Source organism: Papaver somniferum, chromosome 6 (assembly GCF_003573695.1).
Source record: "Papaver somniferum cultivar HN1 chromosome 6, ASM357369v1, whole genome shotgun sequence".
Classification (NCBI taxonomy): domain Eukaryota; kingdom Viridiplantae; phylum Streptophyta; class Magnoliopsida; order Ranunculales; family Papaveraceae; genus Papaver; species Papaver somniferum.
In genome coordinates, this window is record NC_039363.1 from 15,392,734 (window position 1) to 15,418,195 (window position 25,462).

The 25,462-nt window shown below is 38.3% G+C and overlaps 1 protein-coding gene and 1 long non-coding RNA gene across 3 annotated transcripts; both read left to right on the top strand.

The window, feature by feature from the left end:
- Positions 1 to 17,729: 17,729 nt before the first annotated feature.
- On the top strand, positions 17,730 to 19,276 carry LOC113287020 (purine permease 3-like). 2 transcript variants are annotated; one of them, XM_026535674.1, is made up of 3 exons: positions 17,920 to 18,059; positions 18,572 to 18,643; positions 18,754 to 19,276. In XM_026535674.1, the coding sequence occupies exons 1-3, from the start codon at positions 18,048 to 18,050 to the stop codon at positions 19,111 to 19,113; spliced, it is 444 nt and encodes a 147-aa protein (XP_026391459.1). In that variant the 5' UTR covers positions 17,920 to 18,047; the 3' UTR covers positions 19,114 to 19,276. The 2 variants fall into 2 exon arrangements, with proteins under 2 accessions (XP_026391458.1, XP_026391459.1); XM_026535673.1 differs by having other exon boundaries at positions 17,730 to 18,643.
- A 1,652-nt stretch (positions 19,277 to 20,928) lies between these two features.
- On the top strand, positions 20,929 to 23,759 carry LOC113286525. Its single transcript, XR_003329357.1, has 2 exons — positions 20,929 to 21,080; positions 23,412 to 23,759. It is a non-coding gene; the product is annotated as an uncharacterized LOC113286525 (long non-coding RNA).
- Positions 23,760 to 25,462: the final 1,703 nt, after the last annotated feature.

Here is a 25,462-nt window from a genome sequence, read left to right on the forward strand (position 1 = left end):
TCGATGAAAACCAGTCTTCTTCTCATGGGGAGGCGTTGAATAGAATTGAATCTCTGTTTCGTGAAGCTGGCGAAATCATTCGGGACATACCTTTGGAGAAAGAACGGGAAGGAGGCGAAGCATCCCAGTGCGTTGAGAGGATTTGGTGCAACAAAACCTCTTCACGGCTCACTGTTAGGGCGGGAGAGTTTGCTTCTCAATTAAAACGGCGGAAGACCGAGCTTGTGAAAATTTTAGGGGAAAATCAACGTAGATCCCCTGTCCAGGACGGTGTCATAACCCTTGATTCTGATGAATCGGAAAATTCTCCTCGAAAGGTCGCTGAGAAGACTTCCGAGGAAGATGATGATGTTGCGGTTGATGAAACTTAAACAACTTTTGGAGAAGATGGCGAAACTATTGTCGGTGGCATTGTAGAAGTCGTGATGGCATATGTTGGGTTGGTTGCCGAGGCGGATGTCGGTAAAAGACGGATGATGTTGCTGCTGAGACGACTTCCGGGTGGGATGTTGAGGCTGTTATTGCTTATGTGGCTTCCGGATGGAACCTTTGCTTCCCGAAAGATTGTTGGGGAAAGTGTTTGAAAAAAGCTCTGACCGAGTTCACACATTAGCTTTCTATGACTAGCCTCTTCTTCTTCATTGTTTCTATTCGCCGCTTAGATGTCCTAATGTTTTGAAGACCTTTTTTTTTTTTACCTTCCTTGTATTCGCGGAGAAGTTAGGGTTTCTTCAATTAGCATCCCGCTTGCGGTTTCTGTCTTCGAATAAAACTTCTCTTTTTTTTTGAAAGACCCAAGCCTTCCCTTAGAATGGGTTGGTGTTTCTGGTTGTGATTGGATGGTTAATGGCTTCTCAATGATTTGGGATTTGTTTGGTATATTTTTCTGAGATTTGGAAAACTCATTCGGAAAGAAATGTATGCCTTTTGAATAAAAACGAAACCCTAAAGAAGAATAAAAACGGTGCATTCATCTTGGGGAAGTACATATATCAAGTGGGAGGAGAAATTGCTGAAGAAATACTAAAGGGAGAGTGTTGGAAGAGGGTAGTACAACGTTTTATGGATTGAAAAGCTTGAGCCATCGCGAGTGAACTATCACACCTCCCAGCTTGTCTGTGTTGATGAGCTTGCAGTAACCTCCCAAAAGGACGTCTGCCACCAGATATGGCTCGTCTTCTTTTTCCTTGGGTGAATCGGTCCGAACAGCTATCTTTACCGTCATCTTCCCAACTTGAAACGAGTTCACTTTGACCACCATATCTCCGATTTGAAACAAGTTCGGGTGTTGTGTAACCGTTTGAATCTTGGTCTCGTCAGTTTCGATGGCAGCTTCCAAATTCTTTGCAAAGCGTTAGAATGGCCCAGCGCCCCACTCACATCTCTTGACAGCGTCCGCGCCAGTAATCGCGCTGATTCCCCATGACGGAATAGGGGAATAAATGACTGGTTGTAGAGAAGATCGTTCGGCCAAACTTACTTGCGTTTGGAATCTATGATTTAACGCCAACAGGTCATCTCCAGGTTTCCGAGTTCTATTGGTAACTCGCCGATGTGGTAGCAAGTGGGACGTTTTTTTGGAGATTCTTTCGGGCGTTGACATCGGTAGAAGGGATGTTCCCAATTTCACCTTGTTGTCGAGTACCCACAAGTGCCCCAATATCATGTCGTAACCCAGTTCTTTGACAATGTGGAATTTTCTATGCGTTATAGCGTCTCCCATCTTGGTCTCGAGGTTAATGTAGTCGTGCGCGTTCAAGGCTTTCCCTCCCGGGTTCTTAATCACGAATGGGGAATGGGTAGCCTCTTGTTTCGTAAATCCCGCAGCTTTCAGAGTCTTGAAAGTGACAATGTTGAAGTCAGAGGACATGTTGATTAGCGTTTTGTCGAATTCAATACCTCTTAAATAGGACGTGGTCAGCAGTCCCTAGTTTTCCTTTTCGATTCCGCTCGATGAGAGAGCTTGGGATCTTGGCGTGGCTTCCGTGGAAGGAAAAAGTCGTTTCTCGACATGACACGATTGAGAGCCGTGAAGATATCTTGGAGCTTCACCTTGGAAAGGTAGAGAATTTTGCAAACGTGTTGCATCATGGATCGCACAGTCTCGTGCACGGAGTCCCCAGAGACCCCACAATTCCTCACCGGAAGTGGGTCTCGATGTACTCCCTCGTTTCCTAGTTGAAGTTCCCCTGCTTTTATATTTTCTTTGAAGATTTGCTTCAGTCTGTTGCAATCATTGGTTGGGTGGTGAACAAATCTGTGGTAGTGGCAGTGTTTGAGGTTTTCCATCTCGGTCTCAGTCGGTGGGCGTCTGGGAGATGGTAGTCTGATAACATCATCTTGAATCCATGCTTCTAAGATATCGATCACCTCCTCAATGGGAAACGGGAAATCCAGGGTATTTCCTTCAGCTTCGTGATGACGCATGGGAGCTTTAGCGGCGGCCTTCCGTGGCGGAGTTGCTCGTAGTGATGGTGCTTCACGTTTAGGCTGCTGGGGCCTTTCTTTTTCCTCCTTCGTTTACTACGCTCACCGAGGAGGGACCAGCGTTGTACTGTTTGTTGATGAGACGTCTATTCCCGCGAGTTTCGCGTACGTCTTCGGCTCTAGTTGGTCTAGCTCTTTCTAATAATGCTGGTGTTGTCGTTGTTTATCGCCTGGAAGCCTCATGGAGCTCAGAGAATGTCTGGAAACGCAGGTTCTCTAGCAAGGCGCGGTAAATGGGAGCCATACAGTTGATGCATGAATTCACCAGTTGTTGCTCGGTCACTTTTGGGTCATGACAGTCTAGTGCTTGAACCCTGAATCTCTTAACAAAATCATTTGGATGTTCGTTGTCCCGTTGGTACATCCTTCCTAGATCCGATAAGGTAACTTGTTCAGACACAAAGAAGTACTTCTTGTAAAATGCGGTAACCATGCCACCCCAGTTGGGGATGCTGTTTGGCACGATGCTGTTATACCATGTGTACGCTCTTTCGGTAAGAGATTTCGAAAACTCCCTCAGACGAAGAACGTGATTGTATTCATGTTCGCCTAGGGACTCCAAGAAGGGAGAGACATTCTCACATGCATTTCCGGTGCCATCGTACAGGGTGAATTGAGGAGAGCACAATCCTCTTGGAAGAGGAATTCTTTGTATTTCAGGTGGGTAAGGAGGTTGATGCTGATGCATGTCTATTTCATCATTCTTGATTCGATTTCGGAGAAGTTGTTCCAGATCCTCTCGTGTGACAAAATTGGACGGTTGAATTCTTTCCAATAGGGTTCTGACACGAATTTCCTCGTCAGCGGAGACGCGTCCTGCCGAGGTGCTAGCGTCGGGGGTGTTGGAGGCGCTTCTAATCGGCTCTGGAGGGCGTGACTCACGCGGCATCCGCTCTGTCAGGGCTTTGAGAAAGACGAGTACTTCTTTCTGTGTCGAAACCATATCCGTCTGGGCTCTAGAGAGAACCTCTTGTCATTCCATCAAATCAGCGATGGTGATATAGGGTCGGCTTCCTCTGGTTCCTTCGGTTTCTCGTCCTGTTGGTGGGGTAGTTGGAGTCTTAGTGGAGGTTGGAGGTGCCATGTTTTACGAAGCGTTAGGAGCGGTAGAGGAATCTCTGGCCCTGGTGACTGGTGGAGTAACACCTGAAGGAGCGCTTTCAGTACTGCCAGGATTAGCAAGTGCGCATGGACATTAGAGGCGGCAGCGGCTCTGTCCCTGGTGATCGGCGGTGTTACACCTTAAGGAGTGCTTTAGGTATTAATGGGGTCAGTAGGTGGCAGAGTGATGATGTTGGAAGTAGCGTTAACACCAGGGACAGATTCTGCGTTGGTGTTGTCGGCAGCTGATCCGGATCTGAGTTCCACCATGTTGGAATTGGAAGTCAAAGGTGATATCGGAAATTTGGAAATCGATATTACAACCGAGAGATTGATCTCCCACTGTGGTTGCCAATTTTTTGAGGGTGAAAACAGTTTTTGCTGGTTTCGGTTATTTCGTGTGATGTGGGTGAGAAACAAGTCTAAACCCTAAACAATGTACTGCAAGGGAGTACTTTAGGTTCGAGAGATCAATCTGTACAAGTCCTGCCTAAACCAAGAAATGGCCGTTCCAGACTTGCTTCGGTCACAAAAGTGGAGGAGAAGGGTTGGTTTTGGGGAGGGAAGCGAAGAGAGTGTTGAGACCAGAATAGTTGATTCTGGAAGAGTAGTTGTTTTTACTTGTATTAGAAAGCGTAAGCCAACAGATGGAAAAGCTAACAGGTGATTTCTAAGTGTTGTATACTCCTGACCAAAACTTGTTTTCGGTGGAAATAGGTAATGCCTATTTATACAAATCGAAGTGAAACGTACTCTAGTTTCATTAAGAAATGGAAAACGGGTGAGTAAATGGGAGGAGGTGGTAACCGGTAACGCCTGGAATTGATTTTCCATAAAAGAAAGCCTTTCACCATTACTCTCTGTATTTACTAACCGCCTCAGCCTTATGAGACTTTCTTATAACGGGCGTAGTGTACGCCGCACGCTGTAAACCGCCAGACCAATACCCAATGAGCATCCCCCAGTTTGTGACATGCGTTTATGTCTCGAGTGTTTTCGTGGAAAACATGCAGCACGTTGTTGTTGTCTGGCAAGTTGAGCTTGGGACACTTGTCGGCTCGGTGGTGACCTTCGACGGTCAAGATTTTGCATCTTAAGAGGAAAGGTAGCCATTGATTATTGCAACCCTTCGTTTGGTATCTAGTGGCATGAAAGCATGATCAATATCTCTTTAATATGGCCTAGTTTAGGCGCGGCCAAAATTTAGGGTTTTGACTTTGTTTAGGCGCGACCAAACTAGGGCCAAAGGTTGCCATGCGTTAGCTGGTAACCTTGGACGGCTAAGATTTGCACCTTAGATGAAAATGTGGTCGTTGATTGTTGCAAGCCTTCGTTTTGGTAGCCGCATAGGGAAGGCCGGTATGGCGTGGCCAAAAGTAGGGTTTTGGGCCAAAGGTTACCATGCGTTGTTTGGCAACCTTGGACGGCTAGGATTCGCATCTAGGATGGAAGGGTGGTCGTTGATCGTCGCACGCCTTCGTTCTGGTAGCCGCATAGAGAAGGCCGACATGGTATGGCGCGGCAAGGTGGTTGGCATGCCATTGGCACATGTGGCATGGCATGCCTTGGCGCGGTTTGGCGTGGCCAAAACTAGAGTTTTGGGCCAAAGGTTACCATGCGTGGTTTGGGGACCTTGGACGGCTAGGATTTGCATCTAGTATGGAAGGGTGGTCATTGATCGTCGCACGCCTTCGTTTTGGTAGCCGCGTAGGGAAGGACGGCATGGTATGGCGCGACAAGGTTATTTGCATGCCATTGGCACATGTGGCATGGCATGCCTAGGCGCGGTTTGGCGTGGCCAAAACTAGGGTTTTGGGACAAAGGTTACCATGCATTGTTTGGCGACCTTAGACGGCTAGGATTTGCATCTAGAATGGAAGGGTGGCCGTTGATCGTCGCACGCCTTTGTTTTGGTAGCCGCATAGGGAAGGTTGGCATGGTATGGCGCGGAAAGGTGGTTGGCATGCCATTGGCACATGTGGCATGGCATGCCTTGGCGCGGTTTGGCGTGGCCAAAACTAGAGTTTTGGGCAAAAGGTTACCATGCGTGGTTTGGCGAACTTGGACGGCTAGGATTTGCATCTAGGATGGAAGGGTGGTTGTTGATCGTCGCACGCCTTCGTTTTGGTAGCCGTGTAGGGAAGGCCGGCATGGTATGGCGCGGCAAGGTGGTTGGCATGCCATTGGCACATGTGGCATGACATGCCTTGGCGCAGTTTGGCGTGGCCAAAACTAGGGTTTAGGGCCAAAGGTGACCATACGTTGTTTGGCGACCTTGGACGGCTAGGATTTGCATCTATGATGGATGGGTGGTCGTTGATCGTCGCACGCCTTCGTTTTGGTAGCCGCATAGGGAAGGCCAACATGGTGGGGCCAAGGCAAATGGCGCGGATGGCTTGGCATCGTGAGGCCAAGGGTTTGGCACGGACGGCTTGGCATGGTGAGGCCAAGGCAAGGTGCGGTTGTCTTGGCATGGCGGGGCCAAGGGTTTGGCATGCCATTTGCGCATGGTGAGGCTAGCATTGTTGGGGCCAAGGTAAGGTGCGGTTGGCTTGGCATGGTGGGGCCAAGGGTTTGGCATGCCATTGGCGCATGGTGCGGATAGCATGGTTTTCCATTGGCACAGTGGTGCGGCTGAAATGGTTGGCATGCCTTGGCGCAGAGATGTGGCTGGCATGGTTTGCCATTGGCACAGTGGTGCGGCTGGCATGGTTTGCATGCTTTGGCGCGGAGATGTGGCTGGCATGATTTGCCATTTGCACAGTGGTGCAGCTGGCATGGTTGGCATGCCTTGGCCCAGAGATGTGGCTGGCATGGTTTTCCATTGGCACAGTGGTGCGACTGGCATGGTTGGCATGCCTTGCCGCGGAGATGTGGTTGGCATGGTTTTCCATTGGCACAGTGGTGCGGCAGGCATGGTTGGCATGCCTTGGCACGGAGATGTGGCTGGCATGGTTTTCCATTGGCAAAGTGGTGTGGCTGGCATGGTTGGCATGCCTTGGCACGATAGCATGAGAATTAGGGTTTGTCATAGATGATGTCGGTCAATGTTAAGGGTTCTGCCGTGGAACATGACACATAAAAAAAAGGTACCATGGTAATTCTTACGTAGGCATGCTGATCGGTTCAATAAGTGTGCTAATGGTCATAGTGACATCATGTCAGATGTGTGGTTTTACGATTTTAACCCTAAGCTAAAACCACCATCAACAGTGGGCTATTATAACCAATAACCCAACAATCTAACCAAATGTTAATTTTAGTGCCATACATAACTGCCCACATAGAGTGGAGTTGGACTACTTCAAGACCAGAATAAATGCTTCTCCTGAGCCAAGAATACTCATCTTTGAGTTTGTCTAAATGAAGAATACTACCATTTCTGCCATATTTATCTCTAACAATTTGCATCCAAAGAGCATCCTCATCACTGCAAACTTTCCAAGCAAGTTTAGTAAGTAAAGTCGTGTTAAAATGTTCCATATTTCTAAAACCTAATCCTCCTAAGTTTTTAGGAATACTAAACTTACTCCAACCAATGAAATTGATACCTCTTTGTTTTTATGACCCCAAGAGAATTGTCTTATAATTGTATACATTTGATCAATCATTTTTTTGGGAATTCTAGAACTCCCCATTTGATGAGATGGCAAAGCATTAAGAACATGTTTAAGCATTATGGATCTAGCAGATTGATTCATAGTCTTACCTTTCCAAGTCTTAAGTCTAGAATCAAAGGAATGCATGATAGGTTTTAAATCTTTAGTTTTGTTTCTACCAAGAAGGATAGTGACACCCAAATATTTATCAGTATCCAACATCTCAGACATGTTAAGATCTTTAGCAAGAACATGTCTAGCACCATGGATAAAATTGTTACTGAAATACACACTGGATTTACCTATATTTAGCATTTGACCAGAGACTTTACCAAATTGATCTAAAACATTTATAATACTAGCTATATTATGCATATCAGCTTTAGTGAAAATGAGAATATCATCAGCAAACATAAGATGGGTGATACCTGGAGCATTCCTAGCAGCTTTAACACCTAAAATCAAATGGTTAGTTTCTGCATTCAAAAGAAGTCTAGAAAGATATTCCATACCAAGAATAAATAGGTAAGGGGATAAAGGATCCCCTTGCCTTATTCCTTTAGTAGGAATGAAGTTGTTACATGGAGATCCATTCAAGAGGATGGAAATCTACGTGGTAGATATACATTGATCCATATACTTGTATAATTTATCATCAAATCCAAATTTCCTGAGAACACCTAGTAAAAAGTCCATTCTAATCTATCAAAAGCTTTAGAAAGGTCTAGTTTTAATACCATGGTGCCACTATAACCTTGTTTATGCTTCATGGTATGAATCATCTCATGAGCGACTATTATGTTATCATGTATTGCTTTCCCTGGAACAAAGGAAGCTTGATAAGGAGAGATCAAATGCTTAAGATGAGGTTTAATTATATCAGCAAGAATTTTAGAAATCACCTTATAAATTGTGTTACACAAGCTAATTGGTCTAAAGTCTACTGGACTCTTAGCATCATCAGTTTTAGGGATCAAAGATAAAAAGGTCTTATTGAATTCAGAGGGCATATAACCATTTTCAAAATAGCTTTGAACAGCTTTAACAACAGAACTACCAACTATGTCCCAGTTGGATCGATAAAATCCAGCTTGAAATCCATCTGGACCTGGAGAACTCCAGGCAGACATATTGTTTCAAAGTAAAGTGTATTTCATCACTAGTTGGAGTTCTAGTAAGATTGTTATTATCCTGGACAGAAATTATGGTAGGAATAATATCAAAAGTATCATCAGAAATACAAGGATTGGTAGTGTTACTAACAGCACAAAAATGGGAAACCAGCATATTAGAGATATCATTTCTATCATTATACCAAATACCATTTGCATCGCACATACTATCAATGTTTTTCCTGAACATTCTTTTATCATCCAGAGTGTGGAAATACTTAGTATTATTGTCCGTTTCAGTAATGAATTTATCTCCAGATTTCTGCTTATAAAATTCAGATTTTATACTAAACCAACTATCCAAATTCTTAGTAATGCTAACAATTCTATCATGCTGAGAACTAGAAAAAGGTCTCTTTCTGGACCAAATCCAACTGATGTTGCAAATTATTTATATTTCTATCGATGTCACCAAATTCAACCTTATTCTAATGAGAAAGTTTTTTTCTAGTGCATTGTTGTTTAGAGGACAACTGAAAAGCAGGGGAACCATTAACATCCATTTTCCAGACAGTTTCAAGTTGGGTTCTAAAAGAAAAATGTTTCATCCACATGGAAAAAAATTTAAAATGTCTCCAACTATTTATAGCTTCTACTTCAGTATTAAGAAGAACGGGACAATGATCTGATCCAGCTTGAACTAAGTGAAAGAGTTTAGCCTGAGGAAAAAACCTAGTCTAATCATGGTTACTTAAAGCCATATCAATCCTAGATTTTCTTTTACCAGTGCCAAATTTATTGCTAGACCAAGTAAAGTTTCTACCAATATAACCTAGATCCATGAGACAACAGGAATTAATTATTTCTTGTACATACTTATCCTCCGTATTAGCACTACTAGAATCCAATATGCCGCGTAGATGAACATTAAAATCACCTATGACTAACCAAGGTTGCATAATGTTTGCACTAATTTTTTTCATAAATTCCCATTGTTCCTTTTTATTAAAAAAATATGTGGAACCATACATAATGGTAATAAGCACCTCTGGTTTGGCAGGATGAATTTTTATAACAGCATGAATCATATTGTTGGAAGCCTCTTGTATCTCACATTTTATACCATCTTTTCACATAAGAATAAGACTGCCCACCAATCCTATTCTATCAATACAAATATGATTGCAATAATTCAAGGAACTGCCAACATCTGACATCCTATCTACTTCAAATTTTGTTTCAGGTAGAAACAGAAAATCAGGAGAATTACTTTTAATTAAAACAACAAGATGATCTTTGGAAAACTTTTTTGCTAATCCCTGTATATTCCATGCAAGAATTTTTATGATTATGCTATGATATAAATATATATGACTAATTATTAGAAAAAATAAATCAGTATGAAAGGATAAGTAACCTTTAAAAGCTAATCATCAGAACAATTTTCCTAAACATTGCAAACCGATAAATTTTTTGGGAGAGTTAAAGAAAAGCCCCAGTGTAGCCAAGAATAAAACCTGTCCAAAATCATTGTGCTTAAATTCTGCTTTGAGATCTTGTTTCTTGATACAATAGAAGGCCCTTCGATTCGAATCACCAGACACATACACCAGAAATACTTACATAGCTAATCCTGCACTTCAAATTGATCAATGATAACATAGAGTCTAGAAAAAACATTAAAAGTCCTTTAAGATCACAAGAAAGAAAAAACAGATGTAGGTACTTAATAATAAATTAAAATTGTATAGTTTATATATGGTATAAAACGATAGGCCCCTGTATGGCCAACTTCAAGATTGCCAGAATTCGAAACAGACAGCAGAAGAAATCTTATTGGGAGATTAAGACGAGAGGAGGTTTAAGGGAATAGGGAACCTGATAGATTGTAGATCAAGGGGTTGATGAAGGACTTATTTGGGGAGTTAATCAGAATAACCGAGTTAGCATCAGGGGATAAGGATGGACTTAAAAAGGTTTTACAACGTCACATATAATAAATAAGAAAATTAAAATTAATGCCGATTAAAAGAGAACTAAGAATTAGATTCTAATAACTTAGAAAACTCTGAATGCAAATAGATTCAAACAAATAAATTTTTCAGAAGACACTTGCCAATTCTATAAACCCTTTTACTCTATCCTAATCAAAACAAAGGAAAACTTAGTAAGCCTAAAGAAACTCCAAAGAAAACTTAATTTTAATCCTACGGATCACAAAGAACCACCTATATGTGTACTCTCACTGGAAACATCCTTCCAAATGTGTCCACTCCCTTTCACGGACCCCCAAAGAACATTTTCAGCCCCTTTTACTACCTTCGATCAGCAAGGTTAATTTTTCAGATAATATTCCCTGAACAATTTCCTATTAAAAAATTAAAAATACTAGTTTTAGAGTTTCAAATCAGTTTGAAAAACAATCATTTTTTTTCTTTTTGATTTTCAAAAACAAATACAAAAACCACAGACAACAGAAATGGTTTAGTTACCTTTTCGCAGTGTCCATTGTTGTTCCGAACTAGGGAACTTCTTTTTTTTGATTCACAGAAATCCATATCTAAAATTCATTTGTAAATAACTACAATCTCTTAAAACTGGAAGGATGAGATTCTTAAAATTCTTGCACTTTAAAGAGAGCTTACCCCACCAAGTAAAGCAACAATGATTTTTTCTTTTTTAAGAAATTTTGAAAAACCAATCAATAAACTCCTCTAAAATTCTCGTAGAATTTCATTGGTACAAAAGCAGGATAACCAAGGGGAAGAAAGAGAAATAACGATTTCATGAGGTACCAAGCAAGACCACAAGCAAAAGGGGAAAGAAAACGGAAATTTAGCCTACCCAAGGAATTCAAACTAAATTAACATAAATTTTAGAAGGAAACCAATCAACGTCGGCTTAGAAATTTCTACCTGAACCAATCAACATCATTAACCCTAATCCAATTAAACTCTAACCCTTCCAAACACGGACCTAGCCTTTCCTGCTAAAGGTGGCCAGAAAATAACTAGCAAATTAGTGTAAAATCAATCCTAGCAGAAGTTAAAGGAAACCACTCTACACATTACTTCTGAAACCAACACCAATAATCTTAATCATCCAATCAACATTGGCCTAGCTTTTCTTACTAATGCGAGTCAGAAAACAACTAGATTAAGATCTACACAACTAATAAAGAAACAAATAAAACAGTAGAAAATCAATTCAAGAAAATTAAATGAAACAATTCTAAAATTTACTTCCTTAAACATACCCAAATCTTAATCATCCAAACAACATTGGCCTAGCTTTTTCAGCTAATGCAAGCCAGAAAACAACTAAATTAAGATCTACACAACTAATAAAGAAGCAAATAAAAAAGTAAAAAATCAATTCAAGAAAATTAAATGAAACAATTATAAAATTTACTTCCTTAAACAGACCCAAATCTCAATCATCCAATCAACGTTACCCTAGCTTTTCCTGCTAATGCAAGCCAGAAAACAGCCGGATTAAGATGAACACAACTAAAAGAAGTAAATAAGTCGGGGGAATATCAATTCAAGCAATATTAAATGAAACAATTCTAAATTGTGGAATTTTCGGAGAAACCCAAATCCGGTTCCCTCTCTTGGTATATACGTGTAGCCCAAAATTCACTATCCACGGTTAAGATTATTGGTTTTAGATTAGATCTATAATTCCATTTTCTTAGATGGACTTAATTAACCCCCATTAGTTATTATTAACAAAAATATTTTAAAGTTGCCGTTTTTTGTGGACGGTTAATTAACTTAGTTTCGTTCATTGACTTAATTGTGTAACGGAAGATTCCGCTTTTTTAGATTTGAATCCGATATTTAGGATCAACACAATAATATTAGCTTTAATAAGTTTTATTAGATCCAAAATTTAGTGTCAATATTAATGAAAAATTATTTTTGGTAAATATATATGAGTTGTACACATCAACGAGATTTAGAGCTCCAAATACATTTGAAGATTAATCTCTTACGCAATCCTATTTCCTCTTTTAAGTTTGTTGCATATGAATATTGTTCTCCGTGCGTTTTTCATATTTAAGCTTTCCTATCATAGTTTTTGATTTTGATTGCTGATAAGTGGTACATACAATAGTGTAATTTTTGTTAGGGTTCTACTACATCCTAGGACAAAAATACAGATTAAAAATAACTTTTCGGTGTAAGATCAGCAGTATTAGATCCAGAGAATTTCGTTTTACTACTAGCTCACTGCCGGCATGGTAATTTTATGCCGGTTCTTGTTGTCGGCATGGTCTTCAATATTAAATCAATATCGACAACGGTTATAACTGAAACTTTTCGGATAGAGTTCGCAATTCTAACCTAAACTCACTATTTAAAATCAAGTATTTGTTCCGCTTTTAGTTTAGATTTGCGTGGAGGCATCTTTTTAGAATCCATCAATTGATGTAAAAAATTTCAAACTTTTTTTCCGGGATTAAAAGTTTCTGGTAGAAAGAAGGAAAGGAAGATACGGTTTTGTTTTAGGAAAATTTCTTGTTTGGTCCTAGGCCCATATAGTTATTTATAGTAGGGTCCAACCGGAATCTTTTTTTATCCGGAGGTCCAAAATTAATTAAAACATGGAAATGTCCATAATGCCCATTACTACCAAACGTGTGTGTCTACACTGCTTACAAATTTGAGTACATATCTGGTACACTGCTTAAAAATTCGAGTACATATTTGCTACACTGCTTACAAATTTGAGTACATATCTGTCTGAGTACATATCTGTCGTACTGCTTACAAATCCGATTATATATCTGAATGCTTACAAATTCGAGTACATATTTGCTGCACTGCTTCCAGGTTCAGATGCAGTAACGAGACCACTTATGTGAGCCATATCCATCATGAGAAAAGCCCCAACAGAATCTGCAATATTCAAGAAACATAGCAGGAAAGGGAATTAGGTGTGCGTAATGGGTTAACTAGTCTGATTCTCTGATCACTAAGAATAACAACTGTTGACAATCAAAATATATGTGTATACCTTTCTCATTCGAGGATAATCGAAATCACGAGGATAAGCACTAGCACCAACAATGATGAGTTTTGGTCGAAAGAGGGTGGCAGTTTTCTCAAGCATATCATAATCAATAAGGCCTGCAAGTGAATTTGGTAATGAATGCAAATTATCAACGAATTATAAATGAGCAACAATAGACCACATAGTCATTACACAATATAAGAATACAGAGCAGCACCTGTTGATTCATCAAGACGGTAGGGCATCGATTCAAAATAAATCTAAGTCCCAGATACCCGTCTTTTAGGAGTCATAAATCCATGTGACAAGTAACCTCCATGAGGAAGATCCAGACCCTGTGCCAGTTACATGAACAAAGCCCTTTGTTGACAAAGTGTCTCTATCTCATCAATGTACTCATTGCCACCATAATACCTACATTGCAGAATGAAATGATCAAATGCATTTCAATACAAATACAGGGAAAAAATACAACATTAAGCACCATCTTTACCTTTTACCAGAAATCCCTTCTGAATACTTGTTTGTGAGACAAGAACCCACAGCTTCCATCACTGCGCGAGATGTAAAATTCTCTGAAGCAATGAGCTCCAAGCTGTTAAACTGACGATTCTTCTCACTATCAATTATTGAACGTACTTCAGGGTCTGCCTAACTTGAGAAGGTAATCTATCCGCAGTAGTAGTACCCAACTTGGGAAAAAAAGTTGAAGAACCTTTAGTAAAAAGATTGGGTTGTTGTACAGCAACACCCATTATTGCAGCTCCACTGTATGCCTGCATCTACTTCACTTCTCCTTAAACATAACAAGGAGCACTTCCTATCAGTATGCGATATATGTACTGAAGATTCATGAACTACAAATCAACAGTATGACAATAACATGTGTCAGATCTGTGAAAATAAGAGAATCGAAAGACATATTACAGTATTTCACATAAGTACTGAAGGGTAAGACTAAAAAAGGAGCAAAAACACAGCAAAGTCAGCAATCACAGGCACTTTGACAGCAAAATGATGATGATTATAATAAATGTATGCATAGCAGTAGGTATTTGGATTGAAACACTCTGCATCAGACATGTTTTGAACCTGCAAATGTCACAAAGATGTAACAATATTAAAATACAGTATTTCACATACGTACTGATGGGTCAAACTAAAAAAAGTGAGAGATCTATGCAAGAAACAGATTCTAAGAGCAGTTTCTATGAGTATGCCATATATGTACTGCAGATTCATGAAATACAAAATCAACTGCATGACAAAGAATAATTAAGAATCTAGGAGAAACAGCAGAATCGAAGCACGTAATACGGTATTTCACATACGTACTGATGGGTCAAACTAAAAAAAGTGAAAGATCTATGCAAGAAATAGAATCCAAGAGCATAAACAATGAGTATGTCATATATGTACTGCTGGATAATACGATCTGAAAGTGAAAACAAACCTGATTTTGAAAAGAAAACAGAAATATAATCAAATCGAACTAAAATAAGCTAAAAACTTAACAATCTAACCAAATAACTGAATAAATACGAACAAGATTCATAAAAAACAAACAGAACACAACCGATCTCCATGATCTATGCAAGAAACAGATTCTAACAGCAGTTTCTATGAGTATGCCATATATGTATTGCAGATTCATGAACTACAAAATCAACTGCATGACAAAGAATAATTAAGAATCTAGGAGAAACAACAGAATTGAAGCACGTAATACGGTATTTCACATACGTACTGATGGGTCAAACTAAAAAAAGTGAAAGATCTATGCAAGAAACATAATCCAAGAGCATAAACAATGAGTATGTCATATATGTACTGCTGGATAATACGATCTGAAAGTGAAAACAAACCTGATTTTGAAAAGAAAACAGAAATATAATCAAATCGAACTAAAATAAGCTAAAAACTTAACAATCTAACCAAATAACTGAATAAATACGAACAAGATTCATAAAAAACAAACTGAACACAACCGATCTCCATGATCTATGCAAGAAACAGATTCTAAGAGCAGTTTCTATGAGTATTCCATATATGTACTGCAGATTCATGAACTACAAAATCAACTGCATGACAAAGAATAATTAAGAATCTAGGAGAAACAGCATAATCGAAGCACGTAATACGGTATTTCACATACGTACTGATGGGTCAAACTAAAAAAAGTGAAAGATCTATGCAAGAAACAGAATCCAAGAGCATAAACAATGATTATGTCATATATGTACTGCTGGATAATACGATCTGAAAGTGAAAACAAACCTGATTTTGAAAAGAAAACAGAAATATAATCAAATCGAACTAAAATATGCTAAAAACTTAACAATCTAACCAAATAACTGAATAAATACGAACAAGATTCATAAAAAACAAACAGAACACAACCGATCTCCATGATCCAAAATTCAAATCTTATAATGATTCAAAAACTGTAGCAGAAACAATGAGTATGTCATATATGTACTGCTGGATAATACGATCTGAAAGTGAAAACAAAACTGATTTTGAAAAGAAAACAAAAAGATAATCAAATCGAAAGCTAAAATAAACTAAAAACTTAACAATCTAACCAAATAACTGAATAAAAACGAACAAGAATCATAAAAAAAAAAACATAACACAACCTATCTCCATTAAACTGTAGCAGAAAGAAGAAAACGAAAAGATTAAGCAACATACCTGTTAAAAATCGCAGAAGATATCTTCAGAAACCCTAGTCCCAAATCCAGAAGAAGAAAGAGAGCAGAATTTTCCCAAGAATAATCGGCTGAATTTTTTTTTAGAAACTTTGAAATAGACTGCTTTAATATATGTAGGATTGGAAGGGTAGTTTAGGTATTTAGAAATTTCGTACAATTTGTCCCGCACGTGTACAGGACCTGGGCTTAAAAAATTTGGTCCATTTTCATGTTTTCTCTTAATTATGAACCTCTGATTAGTGGGCTTTAATGGGTAGACCTGTCACTAACTAAGAACACTATAATGGTACCTATTGGTAATTCCTACTTTGTTTTATTCGTTTTTAGGAATTATATTTATTTTAGGTTAAAGGGTATTGTAGTCAATTTCAGTGCGCTTTTGTTGAATGTAGAGGGTAGTTTAGTACTTTCGTATCCATAAAACACCCCTTAGCAAGGTTTATTGGATGGTAATAGTAAATCATATCCCCAATCAATTCGACTATGTCCCAATCCGGCGTTCTTTAATAGTTGCTGAGATTACATTCTATATTCCCATGGTTTTAAATCAAACTAATTGATCCTGCTTTTTATAATATTAATAAGCTTTTCCAGATGATGCTGTATTATTTTCCGATTTGACGATCGTTCTATACGGAAATTTCCTGCACGGACAAGGATTTATGCAAATAACACGCTAAGGATTTACGCAAATAACACGCTAAAATAAAAAAAAATATAATTGCAAAAAAAGTCCACACATTAGCTCGAAAACGGTAGCCTAATAAAACGACAAATCCAATGCATGAGAAAGATTTAAAATTTATGATGATATTTTAACTATACAAATGATTAATTTACTCTACACGTTAACGTTTTATAATACAATGATCAGGTCAAAATTTTAGATAACACACTAACACAGGGACGACAAAGACCGTGGTTTCGTACAAGGCTCTCCCTCCTTTTCCACTTGAACACAACGGGAGAATACTGCGAGCTTTTCACCACACATCTATGCGGTTGTTTACAAAGGATTTTTACGTTACAAGGGAGTCAAACCATGCCAACTGATATGTTAGTCTCTGATTCCAGTAGGTGTTCTTTTTCTGCTTCCACCTTCACCATATTGGGCATTCCATTTTTTTGCAGCTCACTCATGCTCGAAGCATCATAACTATAAGCAACCCAAGCACCAAATTCAGGAAAGCATGAATAAAGCATGTGTATCTGAATTCGAAACTCATTAACACCAAATTCTTTATTGATCCAGAAAATAAATAAAAAGAACCAACGTATCACTGCTCATTTTCATTCCATTTTACACGTGGAAAACAATACGGTGGAAATTTGGATTTTTAATCAAAGAAATTTACTTCCTGTATTTGTTGGACGGAAGGAGTATTACTAGTAAGCAAAAAAGATTGTTTCGATATTGGTACATCCAATGGTTCTAGTAATCATGAACTTACCGCCACCATAATTTTCATTCACCGAATAGGAGTCATAGGACTATTTAGATAGCAGAATTTATGAATGATTGATGTATTTATGAGTACTGTTAAAAAGAATTCGATTTATAACGATCCGGTCAAAATTCTAGAGAAAACAGGGACGGCAAGGATCACGATTTACTCTTCACGTGTATCACATCACAATAAATTATTGTGATCTGGATAGGCAGCTGGATAAAGTCGACAACTAGACCGTAGGAGGAGACACAATTTCATCTCATGCTTGCACTGTATAATGCTACCTAACATCAATCTATTGATTTGAAAATATTATATAATTCGCCTTCCACACTTATTTCTTTGCAACTCTCTCTAGTTGTTTGGCTATCATTATTGAAATGGCTACTTCCGCCATGGATATTGAAGCACCAGAGACTCCAGTACCAAATCAAAATGGCAATTCAAAAACCAATGTAGAAAAACCAATCAAAACCAGAAACTGGCCGTTAATCCTTATTAATTGTGCTCTTGTCAGTTGTGGTTCAATAGGTGGTCCTCTCTTAATGAGACTATACTATCTACATGGTGGCAATCGTAAGTGGTTTAGTAGTTTTATTGCATCTGCTGGTTTTCCAATTCTCATATTTCCTCTCATGTTTCTCTTCTTTCGGTCGAAATCATCTGCTGATAAAATTTCATCATCTTTTTGGTTGGAACAAAAGCTGTTTCTTCGGAGTGCCATACTTGGGATTCTGTATGGTCTTGTTACTTTTATGTACGCGTTGGGTTTATCTTATATTCCTGTATCAACTTCAACTCTTCTCATGGCAACTCAATTATGTTTTATTGCAATTTTCTCATGGTTGATTGTGAAGCAAAAATTCACTGCTTTTATCATAAATGCGGTGGTTGTGATGACACTTGGATCAGTGTTGTTGGGTATTAATACTAATGGGGATAGGCCAGTTGGTGTATCAAAATCTCAATATTTATTAGGATTTCTTGTGACTTTGGCGGCTGCGGCTTTAGCTGGGTTAATAATGCCTCTGATTGAACTTTCTTTCAGTAAAGCTATTAATAACCTCACTTATTCAAGTTTGTTGCAGTTCCAGTTCATTCTTTCCCTTTCTTCAACCATCGTTTGCGTCGTAGGGATGCTAGCAAACAAGGATTTTCAGGTACGTTACTATTTATTAAGGATTTTCAGAAACAAAATGGCTTTAATTAATATATTACCAAGCAATGCCCCCATACTAATACACTTGGGTACTGTTGATAAATTTCACAGGCGATACCTAGAGAAGCAAATGATTTTGAACTTGGGAAAGCCAGGTATTACATAATAATGGTGGTGACCGCAATAGTATGGCAATTGTCAGGTGTTGGAACCGTGGGCGTCATCTTCTATACAAGTGCTCTTTTCAATGGTATACTCGGATCAGTCTTAATCCCATTAACAGGAGTGGCAGCCGTAATATTTTACCACGAAAGTTTCACAGCATTAAAAGGAATGGCATTGGCATTATGTCTTTGGGGTTTTTGTTCTTATTTCTATGGAGAGTACAAGATGACGAAGAAAGTAATCGCCAAAGTCGAAAATGAGCCTAATAAAGTATTGGGTGATCAAGAAGAACCATATAATCTATGAATTCATCCTTAATTATTCAATTTTCACCATACTATAAGGTAGTGTAAAATTCTTTGGCGTTGTGATAATGGTCTGAGTATAATTCGGTTCATGTATATGGATTTTAGTGACAGTGTTAGTTTAATTATATGAATGAAAGAGTTTTGGTCCTTGTAGACACAAATAACAACCCTACCGGCTACCCGTCCCACGTTATGTTCTGTGTTTTGCTCATCTACTCTGAAAAAGTGGTTCCATACACTTTAGTGGAGTCTGATTTATGCTACCCACTCTCATCTTAAGGTCCTTGCCGTTACTGTTTTTTACCTAATAAAGCATGTTCTCCTTGATTCGAAATGGTCGATTAGGTTCTGAGTTTACACTGTCAAGTGATAGTGGGAGTGGACCATATCAACTGGTGCAACTGCGCAAGTGATAGTGGCTGTTTTTGATTACTCCTGGTCGACGGTTCAGTATCTTTTTATCTTTGCCCAGAAAAAAGAAGATTCCCTATAAAGGCGTTCCAAAGCATGAGGCTTCTGTGCTAAAAGAGTTTGAAAAAATTAAATAGACTATTATTATAGGCCCACGACTCTAACTTAACTCTCATTATAAATTTGTTGCTTCTAGTACCTTAAAAACATAAAAAATAAAAAAAAATAAAAAAGATTGATTTTCTTATAGATATTAAGACTAAGAAATCAAGAAATCCTAACCATAATAGACTATGAAATCGTGAAATCCTAGCCATAATCAATCATCTACGGCTTGGAGACGAAGCACCCCTAACCGTAGATAAAAACTTACAGTTAGAATATTGGATACGATTGAGTTAATTTAGAGGTGTTCTTGACTATATTGAGTGTATGTTTCTCCATATTCTTACAAGGTTATCAAAAGAAATTCAAAAGGTCATTCTTCTTCATCTACATCTCCTATTTGGTTTTTGATACTTACATTTTGTCCAATATTAGTATTTGGTATTTGAAAATAACGTTGACCTACGTTGACTGTGTTAAATATTGACTTTCGTTAAGAAATTGAATTAATTGAATGTTTTGTCAAACATAGTCAACACAGGTCAACGTTATTTTCAAGTACCAAACCCTAAGTTGGACAAATGTTAGACCAAACACTAATGTTGGACAAAATGTAAGTACCAGAAACTAAATAATTTTTTGAAATAAATTAAACCAACTTATGACTGAGAATTTTTGATTTTCTAGCCGTACATCTATATTTACGACTAGGACATAAGCGTTAGGGCTGAAATTTTTTCTATTATGGTTGGAAGATACCCATACTTAAACCCAACTTTTTTTGGTTATCAGAACCACCTACGGGTATCTGTTTGCATGGATGGCGAAATGTTGTTGGTGATGATAGATGGAGAAACTATGATGTAAATCTCTATGATATTGTAACAAATTCGTTCTCAACTCGTTCGACTCGGTTATCTAATATGAGATTCGCTCTTTTTCGGGGGAAAAAAAACTACCTATGGCCTGGAGAATCCTATTTTCCACACCGTAGACGTATTTTACGGATGTGAATCCCTATCTTCCGAGCAGTAATAGCTGTTTTACGGTTGGGAAATATCTACCCAACCTCTGTTTGTTTGTTTTATCAAAATACATATGGCTCGGAAAATCCTATTTTCCCGGCCATAATAGCTGATTTATGGTTGGAAAAATAAAGACTCCTAGCCGTAATAGTTTCAGAAAACTAGTTTTAAACCCAACTTTATCGGATCTCAACTTTTAACTAATCAGAATCGGAAATAAATGGTGAATTTTTTGATTCTTATCTTATAGAAGTCATTTTTGGAGTATTAACTTCTATTTCAACCCCTTCATTAGTCAATTCTTCATTTTCAATTTAGATGGTGATTCTGTTTGAGAATCGATGATGAATTAAAGAAGAAAATGATGGAGGAGAAGGGTGATGCAGAAGAACAGAGATGAAAAAAATAAAGGGGCTAAACTTAGGTAAGTTACAGGGAAAAGGTATTTCTGAATTTTATAATAAATTAGGTCCCCCATATCATTATTTAGGACATTTGAATCATATGCAACCCCCAATCTCTTTGATTCTTTTTGTTCGCGGTCTTGGTTGAGCAAAGAGGTGATCTGTGGCAAAGTAATTAAGGAAGACAAATAATTTTCGGAAAAACATTAGTTTGTCGTATAAAATTTCTAGGGGTATTCAGACCTTATTCTAGTATGCTTTTACAAGTAAGGTTCCCGCCCAAAAATATTAGAATCGGAAAGGGAGAAATTTGTCATCAAGAGGCTCGTGAAAATCTCGTATTCTTCGTCCCTTCACTGAGTCCTGGTCAATTCCAAAACCAGTTCAAAACATCAAAAAGGCAAAATATAACCAAAAAAATACTATCACGTCGCTGAAATGATGACATGTAAGATTCCCATCATTGGCCAATTTAAACCTTACTATAGGTTAATGTGTTTTATAATAGAGGCGTAGGAGTGCAGTCGGGGTGTTGAAGGAGTGCACTCCTGTCCTTGACCAGTCAACATTACTTTTCTTCCCATTCTTGACCATTCACCGACACTCTACTTGGTTGACGAAAACAGTTGCAAAAGCCAAAAAAGTCCAGTGGAAATAAATTATGGAAATATGCATAGAAGCACTGTTAAAAGTGAAAAATTCTACTTCTGGATAAAGGGACGCTGAATTTCGCCCTTTTCTTAAAGAGCTGTGAAAAAAAATACTCTAGTTAAGAACTAAACCCGACTTCATATCTGGGTCTGGGTCCAATGGCAACTGAGAGGAACCGGACCAATAACGTGCCACCCTATTATTATTTTGACGGGTCTATTCATGATGGACCAGTATCTCGGAGGACGTGAAAAATGTATAGCCCTGACCAGTTATATATCCTTGTAAGGCTATGCTATATAGACTTTGAAAAGGGAGGAATTCTTTCTAATTTATAATTCAGATAGGCAAGTTTTATCGAAGCCTAAGTACAGCTGCAGCAATAACCAGTCAGCTGGCCAGCTTGATTATCTAATTACGCTTCAACTGATTCGAATATTCTGCCGATATTGATAAGAGTGGAAGTTTAGGTTGGCTAACACTTTAATTTGTAGGCGTCTGTTAAAAATCCACAAGATATAAACTAGGAAATATGACCTTTGGGTAAGTTTTAGAAATTTTGGGATGCATGGCCGGAGCACCCCAACCGTCTCTGTTACTCTGTTAGTTTATGGCGGCTCAAACCAAATACCAAAGCTAAAATACAGACTTGCGAAGTTGCATAAATTTTTATTTTATTTTTTTACCTGTGACTCGTATATGCCTAGATAGACATCAACATTCCCACTACCACCGGAGATGTTGGAATGTTGTTAATCAGATCTTTAGACGGTTAAGTTAAAGGGACCATTTCAATGAGTATGACCTCCAGGCATTGTAGGGTTTTAGCCTTTAGGGAATGTTGCTATCACGACTTAATGGGAGAATTGCCGTATTCTAGCTGCTAGTTGTATATTTGACTATAACTATATGTATCGGGGTGCGTATTGATCCATTTTACGTCCATTTTTTTTACTTTTCATTTATTTTTTGTAGAGGTCTAGGCATGATGAATCACACATAGATGGTCCAGACCGTATTTATTTATTTTCAATGGGTGCATATCGCATTTATTTGTGGCCGGTGGAAATGTCATATCTTCATCACATTTTGTGCCGGAAAAACATTTTTTGTCTTTCTAGATTGCTATCTGAAACGATAAAAAAACGTTTTGTGTACTCGTTAGTTGTTGCGATATGACATATTTTTAGATCTTCATTTCTTGAGTGATTTGCATTAAATACGATGGATTTCCTGCTAATAGTACATGGTTCACGTAAGAACACATGCACGGGCATGCACCAAAAAAGCATGCGCCCCATGCGCGCACCACTGTTATTAGTATGCAAAGTTTTATTTGTGCAAACAGAAGCTGAGAGTATATGCTTCGGAGAAAAAAAAGAAGAAGTCCAATGATTAATCTAATGACCGTAAACTAACTAACAGTCGCGATAAGTTGCATGTACATAACAAGACCATTAGATGGAAGAATTTAATGATTTCACATTTGACAACTCTCTCATTCAAGACTTGTACTCCACTTAGATTCTCCTCAAGATTTACAGTACGCATGATGTGAGCTGCCAGGGTTGAAGTCGGCCATGAAACAAATATCTCATAAAAATACTATATAATGCACAACTTCAGCACCTATATCTTACCAACTCTCTCTTACTCTCTATCTCTCTAGTTGATCATCAGTTCAATGGCTATTTCTGTAGGATCGCACATTCATTATGTATGCGAAATAAAGATCATCTAACACAAGCGAAGATCATCGAACATAGCAAAATTGAGATGACGTATTTGGTGATGTCAGCACAGTCACGAGTAAAGTGTGATGATATGTGCGAAATGTAAAGTGTGCGAAGTTGAGTGAATGTATATGAGCGACTGTAACGCACAGTGATTCCGAAAATAGGGAAGGGCTATCATGTAATGAGAGAGATCTCAGAGAATGTGTTAGACAAGAAATTAGGAGAGAGAAGTTTATTTGGAGAGCAAGTAAAGTATTTGATTATCTTGTATCCAACTTAAGATTCTAATGAATAAATGAATAATTTTCACTATGATTTCTTAGCGTATTGTTAGATTCTTATATAGATGTGGTTGTAGGATTTTCTGCAACTACATTTTGGCGCTAGAAACAGCTTGTGGTGATAAATCATGTTGGTTAGTTTATAGAATCTTGGAAAATTAGATCTGAAAATACTGGAGAAGATAAAGATAAAAAGTGAAGAATTTATAGAGAAAGCGAGAATCATGACGATACGAGTAAGAGGAAGGAGTATACAGTGTAATTCCATAAGTAAAACGTCAATCTCCGATGTGGAATTTCAAACAGGAATAACAGGAAGAATACACAAACGAGATCACAATGGAAAGAAGGTGATAACAGTAGAAAAGGAATCTCCTCTAAAAGAATGGGAGAAAGCGGAGATAACGTTTGCAACATATGAAATTCCTGAAGAAAATTTAAAACGAGCAGGTCTGTTAGTAATTAAAGTAACGGCTGAGAGAAGTAAAAATGATGAAAAGACGAAGGAATCAGAAGAATGGACGATTAATAAAACGTTGGTGGATACAGGAAGTGCTGTTGATATCTTATTTTATCGTGTGTTCAAAGCCATGGGGTACAAAGATGCAGATATGACATGTCCAACTTACAATATACATGGATTTAATAAAACAGTGACAAAACCAAAAGGAGAAATAACGATGTGAATACTGTTGGGAGAAATAGAAACGAAGTTAATACTATGTGTGGTTGATATGGAATCACCATATAACATGTTACTGGGGAGACCATGGATGCATGTGACAAAGGCTGTGGCGTCAACACTACATCAATGCATTAGATTACCAATTCCAAGTGGAATAGGAGAAATTAAAGGAGATGTTACGAGTGCGAAGACCTGCCATCAAGTAGATGTACGAAATTATGAAGGACGTGCAAAGAAGCGAAAGGATCGTTGGAGAAAAGCAAAGGAATTGAACAAGGAAGAGGAATTTAGGATATACATGATTAGACTGAAGGAAGGAAAAGGAATACCAATCGAGATATCAGAGAAGGAAGGTGAGTCAATTCAAGAGATTAAAGAATCAACACCAATGGGAGAACCAAGAGAGAGTTTCACTGCTGCAGAACCAACCAAAGAAATAAATGTTGGAACGGAAGAAGAACCAAAAATATTAAAAATAGGAACCACAATGGATAAGGAAGAAGAAGAAAGAACAATAAATATTTTGCGAGAGTATAATGACATACTCGCATGGAGTATGGAGGAGATGCCAGGAATAGATCCGACTGTCGCATGCCATAAATTGGATATTAAAAAGAATGCAAAGCCATTTAAGGAACGAATAAGGAAGATCGCAACAACATATCATCCTCAAATAGAAGCAGAGTTATAAAAAATGTTGGAGGCAGGGATTATAAAACCGGAAAAATATCCATAATGGATAGAAAACATGGTCGTGGTGCCAAAGAAGAGTAAGGGGATCAGGATTTGTATAGACTTCGGTGACTTAAACAAAGCGTGCCCGAAAGATAGTTTTCTTTTGCCAGACATCCCGCAGATGGTGGAATCAACATCAGGAAATGACAGACTCTCGTTGTTGGATGGTTATAAAGGTTATAATAAAATTCGTTTAGCTGAAGAAGACCAAGAACATACTGCTTTTTTCGCACCAAGAAGATTATATTGTTATACGAAAATGCCATTTGGATTAACAAATGCGGGTGCGACATATCAGAGAATGGTAGAGAAAG